Source organism: Cinclus cinclus, chromosome 12, assembly GCF_963662255.1.
Source record: "Cinclus cinclus chromosome 12, bCinCin1.1, whole genome shotgun sequence".
Classification (NCBI taxonomy): Eukaryota; Metazoa; Chordata; class Aves; order Passeriformes; family Cinclidae; genus Cinclus; species Cinclus cinclus.
The window spans coordinates 11,151,808-11,164,648 of NC_085057.1; the positions used below are offsets into that span (position 1 = coordinate 11,151,808).

Here is a 12,841-nt window from a genome sequence, read left to right on the forward strand (position 1 = left end):
CTGCAAACAATTTTATCACAAAATAAAAACCTTCTGATTTTTCTTCTGTTGCCAGTGTCTTCTCTGTGTTTTGTTGCCTCTGTCCTTTTTATTTACTACTACCCACTTGCTGAATCAAGAAGATTGTAAAATTTACTAGAGCAACATTATATTTAAGAAGAAAGGTGTAAGCATGTGTGCAGCAATAAAATAGTCTATTTCATTATATGTGCTCTGGCTGTGGTCTCTTTGTTACTGACTGGCAACATCAGCATGGCTTTAGTTTTTAAAGGGCTCTGTGGACTCCTTCATTTTCCCTTACCCAGGCCAAGGACTGGCTCTGCACTGTGTGGCTTCCAAGTAGTATGTACAGTCCTGATAGAACAGGTGAGTAAAGCACTAACTCGTTTTTACTGTCTCCTTTCTCCAAAATTATTCTCTTTAGCACCACCATGGCACAGGCTTGGTCACTGCCATGGTTGTTTGTCAGGGAGGTGGTGTTTGTCTCGGAAAACTGCTGTGGGCTGTTGCTAGCAGGTAAGTTGTCTTCCCTCTCTTCTTGTCATCTTGTGCCCCTGTAATTGATGACTGTCCATTATATCCAAGGATGGAGATATTTCAGCCTTTGTACTTAACTACTCTGACCTGTTCAGTGCATTCCAGTCAGAAGCCTGTGTTTTCTCCAAAACTGACTCTGCTGAAGTGTCTGGGCAGTCCCTCCTCTCTGAGGACATAGACACCTGTTTTCTTGTCTGCTTTCTGGTATGCCTGGGTGGCTACAAATTTTTAGGTAAAGGCAATAGCTGAGTTGTCTGTTGACTTCAGAGCATGACTGACATTACAGGAACAAGCTTCCATCTTGTCCCTGTTGCTCTGTGGAGGAACATGCAATTTTCAGAAAGGAGATACTAATGACATCTGAATGACTAATGCTGTTGAAGGGAGGACTAGGAAAAGTTCAAGGCTGAATCAGGTATTTGGGCCTCAACAAACAGCGTACACAATGAGCAGCATTGTGCTGTGAGAGTAAAGGATGAGCCTCTGCAAGAGACTTGAGCTGTTCATGTTGTACAGTCATGGTCAAACTGGAGATGGCACTTCCCACGTAGCAGTTCACAGTCAGTGTGCATTAACAGACTCGTCTGCTCAGGGTGACATTGTTTTCCTCTTGCTGTGGCAGCCTGGCAAAGCCCATCACAGGTTTGGAAGCTGGAATGTGGCTGTGCTCAGCTCCCAGGGATGAGTGATCCTGGCTAGAGCTGGTGACAGGAAACCATGGCTTGGCTTGGTTCTCTGCTCACATGGGGTGGATGTGCTGAGGAGCAGGTTTTTGTTTTATCTTCTAAGCTAAAATAGGTTTGACTAAACAAATTTATTGAGAGGCCATACCAGCAAACCATTTATTATAGTCAGGGTCTGTTTTGAATAAAGGTGCCGGCTCTGCTGGGCTTGCTGCCTGCCTTGAGGAAGTGCTGAGGGAGAACAGAGAGCCCTTTTTTAGGCTGCAAATGGTTTCAAGGGTTTTAGGTTTGAAGTTGGGGGTGGGTTATCGGCAATAATCAAGGCAAAGGCTGCAGGGGGGCAGTTTTAATTAGGGAGCAGCAGCCACACTGGGTGCAGATATGGACATGCAGATCCTTAAGCCAGAGTCAAGCAATGAACTTCAAGCTTACATGTGATCAGCATCTGAGGAAAAGGGGATAAGCATGCACGTGCCCTTTGTGTTTCCTGGTTGTGGTTAACTTTTTAAGCATGAAAGTGTGGGGCAAGCTTTGAAGGGCATTTCAGCAGATTAAAGAAAACCTTGGAAGAGAATCAGTACCATGCAAACAACTAGCTCCGGTCCCAAGGGTCTGGCTGCCAGTTCCCAAAAAAAGCTCTGAAAATGAATGTGAGAACTTTCCTCTCCCTCCTCCTGTTACCAGCAGAGCAAGCTCAAGGGGAAAGAGAGCAGGATTAGAAAGTGAGATTTGCTCACTCATGACAGCAGCAGTCTGCCTGCCCTTACTGGTATGGCAGAAGGCAGGGTTGTTGCTTTGGCATATTGGATTAGGAAAAAGAGGTGAAGGGAGTTCTGTGGTGTGGCCAGATGCTTCTGTTCATGGCCTCAGGGAAGGGTAGATTTGGTCCAAAAGAACTTGATGTAGCTTTCCTGTGGAGGAAACCAAGCTGGTCTGTGCTGCACTGTGATGTCATTAAAACTCCAATAAGGAAAAATGCCTCCCTCTTTAATTTTATAACTTCTTTGTGAGCCAGGGTCTTCCCAGTACCATTTGTACAAACTGTGACAGGGATGAGCTGTATGAGGCGGGCTGTGCAGAGACCTGCTCTGAGGGGAAGGCATGCTGGTGTGTTAGCTGCTACTCCTTGGGATGTGCTTTAGGAGATGAAAGCTGATCTTCAGTATCAAGCCGAAGTTGACATTGTATCTTTCCTGTCTGCTCAGAAGGTTTTGTTCTAACACATTCTTGGCACAGCATAGCAGAACTACCAATATTTCTGTTAATTTTATTAAGCTTGCTTCTGTAACAGGAGCCAGCAATCTGCTCTCTAGAGTTTCTTCCATCCCCTTTCTTCATGGATCTAAAACTAAAATTATCCAGGAGTTTCAAAAGAAGTTTGCTGGTGACAAATTCAGTCTCCTTCCCTTTCCAAAGGCTCTTCTTGAGAAGCTGAAAATGCTTCAGATGAGTTGTTTTCTGCTGTGCTGCTTCTCTGGTCTGAGTGCCAACTGGGCACAGCATCTTCAAAGCTGTTCAAAGTGCTGGGGGGCACCTTGAAAATGCTGGGGGCAGGGGAGATGGTATTTCTTGTTTCCTGATTTTGTGACCTTTTCCAATCAGGCGTGCAATTGAACATCAGTCTTTCCGGTCTGAAAGCACACAGGGGGCCAGTACTTCTTGCTCTGCTGACCACAGTGCTCGTGGTACTGCAGTGAGGGGGCACTTCAGGCTCCTGTGCAAAGTCTGGCCCTTACTGGGGATCCAGGACTCACCAGTCACACAAGTGCCTCCGGGCTGGGTTTTGGCACAGACCAGCCTCAGCATGGGAGGTACGTGAACTCAGCATGGGAGGAGAGGACTCGGTGTTAAAAGTGCATGGGGTGAACCCTGGAAGCTTTTGATGTGACAAAGACAAGGGCTGCCTAGTGCAGCCCTCAGGGAGGATGGCTCACTGCTGTCATTTCAGCATGAGGCTGACCCTGCAGTCCAGCCAGAGGGGAAAACTGATTTTTAAATTTTCCTCTGTATGGGGAACCTGAGTTGTTCATTTGCTAAAAAAATCTGCTCCAGGGTTCACTGTGTCAGCCTGTGGAGAGCTGGTGTTGTCATTGCATTTTTTTTTTTTAATGTAAATGAAGACAAGATACTGACAAAAAGGCTGCTGACTTTGGGAAGTCTGGAAAGCCCAGCTTTTCCTGTGGCTCTGTCTCATGCCAGGGTTTACTGTGCTCTGGCAGAGGTTTGCTTGCCTTTGGTCATGAACCTTCCAAAGGTACCACTTGTCCTTTGGCCCTGAACTGCCATTCCTTCCCCTCTGCCATTCTTGTCTCTGTGTGTTTTCTTAGAAGACAAGCGTTTTCCATGCTTGACATCTTGCCCTCCCATCAGCTCCCCCCCAGGCCAAGTAGCTTTCTTTGCCAAGTTTCCTTTGGAGAACACGTATCATGCGATCTATCCAAACTCTTAATTGATCTCTTAGGAATTGTTTTCCATCTAAATTCCTGGAATGTTTCCATACACTGAAGAGTTTCCTCCAGACAGAAGGGAAATTAATCCTGTGTCACTCCCCCCTGAGGAGTGGTGGCCACGGGAAGGCTGGTGGGTTGGCTTATGCCTGTTGGGAGGTGTGGGTTCTGCAGTGTTTGCTCACAATTAATAAGGCAGCTGTTTGGAGAGCAGCAGGAAGGCAAGTGGCAGCTCCACATCAGCAGCTTCCCCATCAGAGGGAGAAAGAGAGCATCCCAGATGGATAAGCTGGGAGAACATGGCCCTGTTTCTGTGTGCAAAGGAGACGTGCTCATATGTGGAGAGAAGAGTAAATGACTGATCAGCCCCCCCTCCCTTCTGAGAGGCTGGGTGAGCAGGAGTGGTTTTGGCAAGTGGTCAGGCTGCAGGACGTGTGTCCTGCAGAGACCGCTGGTCTCTGGTGGTGTGGTGGCACCTGCACAACCCTTCAGCTCCATCTCCCTTTTCATGTGATGAAATTCTGCCAGAAGCCAGGCAGGGAGAGTGGCAGGGGGAGAGGTGTGAATCCCTGCTCACCCCCAGCAGCAGCTCTGCAGTGGGTTGCAGCCCCACTTTCCCTCCTCTGATGCTTAACCAGCAGCAAATAGAAGTAAAGCACTGTGGGTTATATGCTGAGCAGATCTGAATTAAAGTTCTTCACCACTCACTGGAGCTGCAGCCTTTACCTGCTCTCAGTGCCTGAGCCTGGCCTGGGTGCTGGGCTCTGTGGTGCCAGAAGTCTGACAGAGGATTGTCCCTGCTGCACTGTGACTATGACACCTCTTGTCTTATGTCCCAGTGGTGATGCAGGCTGGCTGTCCTTGCCAGGGTGACTGCAAAGGCCTCCTAAGGAGCTCTCCCCCTCACCCTGACACTGCTCTGGCTCCTGCTTTACCATTCATTGGCTGATCCCCACCTTGTAGCTACCCCAGAGCCTGCCTTGGATAACACAGGACTGAGCACAGGCTGAGGGAAGAGAAAAAGGAAAAAGCTTCGGGGTTCCTGCTGACTCACAGGATCAGTGCAGAGAAGCACAGGCTAGAAACAGGAAGGCCACCTATGGCTGTGACAGCTCGCCAGCCATCAGGTGGTGACATTGGGAGAAGTACACTTCCAAAAGAGCTCCTTTGCTGCTCCCAGCCTTATCAAGGACTGTCCCTTCCCTCCTGTGCTCAGTCCCTGTCTCAGCACCATGGTGTGGCACCCTACAGTGACTCTTAAAACTCTGATGAGCTTAATAAACCACCAAAATATCAGAAGAAAGAGCTGTGGACTTGCCAGAATTAAAGCAAATGTTGTTACTAATGATGTTCCTTACTAGCATGGTGTGCCTGCTGGCTTGGTGAAAAGCCCCAGCTCTGTTGATGGACATCAAAGCCCTTGGCCAGAGCTTCTGACCTGGGGAGCTGAGGAGTGATCAGACACAGAGCCTGCACAGGGCTGCAGAAGGAAAACACTAATCTCTTGATTTAGTGACTTGAGGCATAAGGAAGATGAAATTATTTGATGGAGGTTGCAGGTTGGGTCTGGTGCTGCTAATGACTCTGGCCAGAGGGCTGGCATGAGAGCAGGGTCCTGTCTGTCCCCTGCTGCAGCACTCATCAAGTGTTTTGGAGTGCGAGTGGCTGGAGAGCCCTTACAAGCAAGTGACTTGTCCTGAAATGTGCATGGACAAGAGAGCAGGAGAGGACTTTGTGGCTGCTCTTTGGTCCAGCCCCATTTTCTGGGCAGGGGGGACCTTTCTGCAGTGTGGGGCACTCTGACAGCACCAATCCTAGCTCTGGATGGACTGGGAGCCCTTATAGCATCTGGGCACTGCCTGGGAGCTGAGACCATCAAAGCCACTCCCCAGCCTGATCTGCAGTCACAGCTGGGGACAAAATGTAGGATTTAATCAGCTGCTGATTAAATCCTACATTGCTTCTGGCCACAGTGCAATTCCTGTTGGAATTTGGTTTTGTTCAGGACCAACATCATGTTTTAATGGACTTCTAAAAGCATGGGAGCTAGACGTTGAAGCAGGCTAAGTTTGCCTATTACCAAGCATCCTCCACCAGCTCCACACTGTTATTTAATCTGGGGTGTGGGGAGCACTTTGGAATGGTCACCAGTTATACCCTCAGACACGCTGTGTTCAGAAAACATAACTTTATTATTAGTTGCAATATACATTGTATTCCTTTAAGAATCCTAAACTTGTATATGGTTTTTCCACTGAAAATACATGTGTATGTATATGTTTTTATATATGTATATATATATATATATAATGTATTTTATTGAACTGGAACACAACAGAACAAGAGAGACAACCTCAGGAATAACTTGTAAAAGGAAATGTAATCCCAGTGGGTTTGTGCTGGCAGTGTGCTAAGGTGAGTGGTATAAAAAGGACAGGCTAAATAGAAAACATGATGGGTTAGGCAGTGGGAAATGGCCTCTGAGTGCTACAGGTGGTGATATATACAGTAGTTACACGTTGCTATTGCTCAGTCACGAGTGCCACCTGTTCTCCAAGGCAGACCAGACTCTCGTGTGGCTCTGCACAGCAACATTCGTAAGGCTGGCTGTGCTCCCTGCAAGTGGTACCTGCCAGTTGGAAATAGAGTGTAATTACATTTCCCTCAGCAGCTGCTCTGCTCATTGCTAATCTGGTCAGCCAAGGAAGAATTCCTCCGGGGCTTGGTGAAACCTAACTGGGTCAGTATAAAGGAGCTTACAGGCAGGGAAAGGGATCAGCAACAGCACAGAGAGCTGAAACGTGCAGATCAGTGTCTCACCTGGCCCAGGCTGGTTTGTTCCTGGCTCCTTCCCTCTTCACTCATTTCCCCACCTGCCAAGGAGCTGTGGCCCCTCTGCTCAGCAGCCAGCCCAGGGATCTGTGGGGTCAGCGCAGGCAGTGCCCAGCTTCTTTTGGATAGGCTTCCCCGTGTTAATTGCCTCAGAAGGTAACTCTTCAGAAAACTGGCTGAGGGTGGCAATACCTGCTGCTGTGCCATGGCTTTGGGGTCATTTGGCATTTTTTTATTGTTGTTGTTCTTGGTAGGTTTTGTTTATTAACCTTTTTTTTCCCAAACACAGCCTCACCAGGCCATGTGCCACTGCTGAGCTTAGCTATAGGCAGAAGGACAAGTCTTCCCCAGACCAATGTAATTTGTTTCCCTTTAGTTCTGTTCAGCTGCAGGTGTTTCTTGGGTGAAAGGACACATTTTAGCAAAGGCACTGACGACGGACTTTCCTCTGCCTGAAGCCAGGTTGGAGGGAGCAAACGGGCTCTGACCTTTCTGCTGAAGGGTCACTTCCCTCTCCCCTCCTGCAAAGTGCTTGTCACTTTGGAAAGGATATAAAGGACGTGGGCATTGATTTATTCCTCCTGACTTCCTCAAGAAAAGTGCTTTCAAAAATCCTATCCTTAAGTCATCATCTTGCTACTACCCCCGCAGCGTCTGTCACCTCTGGATCACACCCACTTGTTTCCCCTTCCAGCTGAAGAAGCAGGTGAGATTTATCACTGCTATAGTGTTTCTCTTCTTGCTGTCTTTCTCTAGCAGCATCTGGCCAGGAGGGAGCTTGCTCAGGCAACAGAAGTTGCCTCAAGACAGGCTGCTGGAAGATGGAAAGCAGGTGACCTGCTCATTGCTCCTTCCCAGAGTAAGTGTCACCAGAGGTTCAGCAGAGGCTGCTGAGAGCAGCTGATTGCACTGGAATAATATTTCAATAAAAAGCTGGCGTTGCTAGGAGAGCTACAGCTCGTTCCTCTCTTTAGAGGCAAGAAAATACAAATGCCAAAGTGCCTGGATCAACAGTGCCTGTAAAAAAGAGCTTCCCTGACTTGGGCCCCTTAGGGCAACTACAAGGACACGACCTGCATCCACACATCTTTCATTCGTCCATGCTGCTGGGACTGAATGGGACTGAGCCCCGATTCTGTTATTGCACAGAGGTCCCTTTCCTGAACCTTGCTAGAACTGCTTCCAAGGGGAGGAGAGGTGGGTGACAGCCCTGACTGTCAGAGAAGGGATCCAGCCTTGGGGGCAGCAGCTCAAAACACAGCAGTGCTGCCAGGGGTTTGTCACTGCACTCTCTCATAGTGCAACATTTGCATTCTCTTCTTGCAAAACCAGAGGGAAAGGTGCAGGTTTAACTCCCTCCCTTTGGATAGTGCCAAGAAGTATATTCATGCTGAGGGCCATCACGCTGGATAAACTGGCCCAGCCAGCCACACTGTCATCACTATGCAGCTTTTACCGTGTCAGTATAATGTCTCTGTCTCATCCAGGGTCTCAACTCTTCCGCCCTTCTGCTAGCAGAGACTCAGGCAGCTCTAGAATTTGGCTTACCTGCACCACAGGCTCCTCCACAGCACTTGTGCAGCAGGGTCTGTGGATGCCCTGGCACAGCAAGGTGGAGGCTGGGTGGATGGTCACACTCTACACTCTGCCTTCAGCTCCCCACAGGTCCTAAAGGGCTGAGCTCAGCCCCTCAGTGATCTACCCCAGTGCTGATGAGGAGGAGACTGGACAGGATCTCTGCTCACACTGTGGGTCTCCTGCTAAACCAGTGGACCATGAGGACACCCACTGCTACTCCCCACCCACCAGATGCTCTGCACTTATCTCTAGTATTATTTTCAGGACATTTTCCAACTGATGAAGGAAAACAACAGATTATGACTGTAAAGTTATGGTGAGAGGACCAGATCCTGGTAGGACAACATTGTTCCTTGCCAAGAGAAGGAATGATTAACTCTTTCTTTACTCTTCTCCCATTTCTTTCCCAGCTTCCAACCACCTCTATATATATAATATATTATATTACTATATTCTCTTATAACTTTTACTTTGCTTTTTCAGTTTCAGTAGCACAAGTGATTAATTCCAAAAGAAAAAAATAAGGAGATTGAAAAAAGAAGAAAGAAAGGAAGGAAGGAAAAAACCCTGTCCCTAGGAATATTTACAGAATAGATCATTTTGCAGAGGAGATAGGGTTTGACATGGGGAAAAGCATGGGAATTGAATGTGCTAAGTGGGTTTGATTCCACATTCCTTCTCTCCCCTCTGGGATCCTGCTCAGATGATGAAAATCAAAGCACTGTTCTACATGCTTTCCCCGAGTGCAAACTCGCAGAGGACGTGCAGGGTGGTGGGGGAGCCATCTCTATGCTCTCCCGTGGCCTGGTCTGCTTAAAAAGGTAGAATCCAAAGGGGTCTGACCTTGAAAATCAGCTTTTCACCTTCAGGAGCTGCCAACTCCATCTTTAGCCTCTCCTCATCACCCAGCACCTTTCTAAGTGCTCTCCTCTCAAGGAGCAGGGTTTTTAAGGTACTGGGTGGTGGGGACAAGGGATGCACCTGACATCAAAACCATGAAGTGGAAGATACTGATTTCTTTTACATACCAATAGTTATTGCAGTATAAACACACCCCAGTCACCACAGTGAAAGCAGAGAAGGGGAAGCTGTGGAGAAAGTTTAGTGTGTGAGGGGCATCCCACAGCTATCAGTTCTTCTTCAGATTAGGGCAGTGGCCATTTACATCAGCAAATAATGCCCCACCCTGTGCCTCGCCCCCCACCCTCCCTTATTCTGTGTGTGGTAAAATAATCCAATAATCCCTTCATGTTAGATCTTTTCCCAAGAGATTCCTAGTAAGAGAAACATCTATTCCCAGAAAACCCCAGTAAGATCTGCAAATGCAATTGCTCTTAAGTATGGCTGGTTTCCCCAGCTGCTGAGACCTTCTGGCCAATCCATGTCAGTATTTCTGTGAAGACAGAGGTAGTGACCTCAGGCAGCTCTTTGTGGAGGGCATGATAGGCTTCCTCATACACCTGCAACCAGGGAGAAGTAGAGATTAGCACAGAAAAAAATAAATCTGCATGAACGAAACAGCCTTCAGTCCCCCCTTGTCAACACCCACAAGTCCAACACATCCTGCCCACAACTTGTCAGTTTTTTCTGAGATGTACCAGGTTATGAAATCCAGGAGATGCCACTGGTGGTGCTAGCCCTCAACAAGCAGGAAGATGTTGGCATTGCTGCCTGACATCTGTGGGTACCAGAGAATTCCTGCTGCCCTTTAGGAACATAATGCATGTCCCAGCCCCATACATTTCTTCCTTCTTATCCCACTAAGGAGGAGGAGGAAATACTTATCATGCCCTTGGAATGTAAAGGACAATGGGGGATGTTCCCATCATGCCTTGTGCAATTTTACTCCTTTTATGCTCAGACTATCCAGTTATTTTTCTGATGACAAAAGCTTTCCCTTGGTCTCCCAGTCTCTCTTTCAGGTTTATTCATGTGCTAACAATTGGTTAATCAGCTGTGGTTCTCTTGAAATGGGCAGATGTGAAGTGGCTTTTGTTGTCCAGCATTTTGGAAAGACCTTCTTTCACCTTTATATGCTGGGACATGAGGTTAGGCTGGTGTTCACGCAGCTGGCATTGTTCAGAAGAGCTTTTTGGGTCAATGCTTTACCTGCTTCTGAGCCTTGCTCTACTTCTCCACAAAGCTGCTTCATGTCCAAGATACCCTCTAGGCACACAGCAGCACTGGGGCAGGCCTGGGGATTGCCCACCATCCCCTGCCCTCAGCCTGGCTGTAGTTGGTGAAAGGGACCACACTGAGCCCAGGGAGGGCTGAGCTTGGGCTCCCTCCTGGTGAAAGGGGTTTCACCTGCCCAGCCTCACCACTCCATCAGCTCTCTTTGCCTCCAAGCTCCCTGGAGGTCAGCAGGCTCCCTACCCCTCACAGTCACTCATGCTCAGGCCAGCACTGACAGACAGCATCACCTCCTAATAATCAAGAAAGCAAGGTGACCTTGAGTGTCTTGTCCTGACTCTGCACTGTGTCCATCAGTAAATAAGAGCCCCTGATATCGCAGAGCTTGTCGGAAGAGCCGTGTAGCACCAGGATGGGCAAAGTCAGCTTGGGCAGGGCTCGCTCAATTCTGGCAATGGCATTCATCAGCTGGATGACAAAGGAGACCTTCATGCCACCGTGATAGACCAAGGGATCAGATGTGTAAGACTCCATCTGGCAGGGAGAAAGAGGTAATTTAAGATTAGCACTATTTCATGCATATGAGAAAAAGCAGATCAGCCTGGCAGTGAAGAGTCTTCCCTTGGCTTGCACAGCCATTCCCTGCTCTCTCAGGACATCTGGCCATCAGAGTCAAGGTCCAGCTACTGTGGCTTACTAGCACTGCTCACACAACCTGACATGCTCTTTGCTGCATGTTTCTCTCTTACACCACTAGAAAATATTCACACCAGAGCTCTTAGAAAAGGAGCTCCTGCAGGGAAACAGCCAGTGTTGGACAAAGACCATTCCCACAGAGGCACCTGCCTGCATTTTGCTTCTCTGCTGTGCCTTTCTGTCATTCCAATATGATATCTCTTCTACAGAGGGTTCTTCAGACTGTTATTTGAAAGCTGATGTTCTCCAGGCCATTATCCTCTCTGCTGAGGGCTCAAATGTTCTCTTTCCCTGTCCAGGGATGATGACCATGACCTACACCTACAGACAACTGACAGAGGTGACTGCAAAGCCAAGGGGTCATCTCTGGCTGCAAAGTGTGACAGACAAGGCAGAAAATGATGGTGCTAGGTGGTAGGCAAAAAAAAAAGTAGTGAACAACTTGCTCAACCAGATTGTGAAGGAATAAAAATGCTCAAGAGCTGGTGCAGAAAGTTGCTAGGAAGGAGTAGTTACTGCAGCAGGCAAATCTACAGTAAATATTTGTACACTGTATTTGTATGTGGAGACGGCCCACACAGACCCCACTCTGGCAATATTTGCCAGAATGCTTTGATTATGGTCTGGTCTCTGGCACAGCCTCCCATTTCTCCCAACCCTGGCAGATGTTTATAGAAATGGTGGTTATTTATAGGTTAGCTGAAAACAGTCTCCTCCTCTCCTCACAGGCGGTGGGGTCTGTTAAAATTCTACCTTGAAGGCATTAACTTGAGCTTCTTTTGCTTCTGTCTGTGCCTGCCTTGAGGAGGCCATAGGTAGGAGGTGACCCAACAGGCCACCCAAGGACATGTTGCCATGTGGAGGTGTAGGTACAGGCAGGACTGGAGGACAGTATGGGCAGAAAGGTTTTGGTGTGGATTCTGTCTTCAATTCCCCATGAGGTGAGATTCTCAGGGTGGTAGAACAGTTCATGGTGGGGCTTTCCCATCTGGATGCATTCAGTTGCCAGAGGGTTTGAAGCCAGTTTCCCTTGTTGTCATCTCAAATATGCTGGAGCACAAAGCACTGGGAAAGGAGGTGGCAGTGAGGCACCCCAGTGCACACAAGTCTTTCCCCATCACCTTCCTACTTCCAGTCCCCACCATCTCCCACTGCTTGAATCCATGGTTCCTATGCCTACATGCAGCAAGAGAAAGATATGGGGGGAAATTTGGGACTATTAGTGGCTGACACCATTCAGTCCCAGCCCATAGTACTGAGGATGGTCCAGGGAGGGACAGCTGTACAGCCACTCCATGTTGGTGTTGGACTGAAAACATTCAAGTTGTCATAGGAGTCACTTAGGGATCCTTGGAAATAGTGGATGTTTCTAGGATATGATTAAGGCCATTGTTGTATTTTGGTTTCTGTGCAAGATTATGTCTGCTCTGAGGGGTAATCTTTGGCAGGGAGACAAATATAATCATCACAGCTCATCATATTAGGATATTACACATGGTATCTCCCTTCCAAAGAAGTATGTGCTTGCTGAGGGTCTGGAAAACTGCTTGTAAGAGGCAACTGCAAAGATGAGACTGTGGTTAAGACACTGAGACATGGTAAACATCCTCTACTTCTGCTAATGGCCTTGGGAAGCAGAGACTGAACAGCTCACAGTCCTTTTGGCTCGGTATGGACCATCCCAGTGCCCAACCAGCTCGCTGGTCTAGAAACCTCCACCTGCATCTTTCGCCCCCCTACACTCTTCAGCTTCCCTGCTCTCCAAAGTCCTTCCTGCAGGGCAAGAAGCTGCCTGTGTTTAGAAGAAAGTGTTCCCTTGTGAATGTGCTCATGGAAAACGCTCAGCTTTGACTTTCAGAACACAAAGCACCTGGTGTGGTGCAGCTCACTCTTCTGTTGGCAGCTGGGTCTACTCTGATACGCTCAGCCAAACAT

General features: G+C 48.1%; 1 protein-coding gene across 1 annotated transcript in view; it reads right to left on the bottom strand.

The window, feature by feature from the left end:
* Positions 1 to 9,411: 9,411 nt before the first annotated feature.
* MGLL (monoglyceride lipase) overlaps positions 9,412 to 12,841 on the bottom strand; it is a 58,110-nt gene continuing 54,680 nt past the window's right edge. Inside the window, exons 7-8 of the mRNA XM_062500798.1 lie at positions 10,529 to 10,744; positions 9,412 to 9,537 (exon numbers count right to left, since the gene is read on the bottom strand). Coding sequence (XP_062356782.1) covers positions 9,412 to 9,537; positions 10,529 to 10,744 — 342 coding nt within the window. The remainder of the gene's footprint in view (positions 9,538 to 10,528; positions 10,745 to 12,841) is intronic.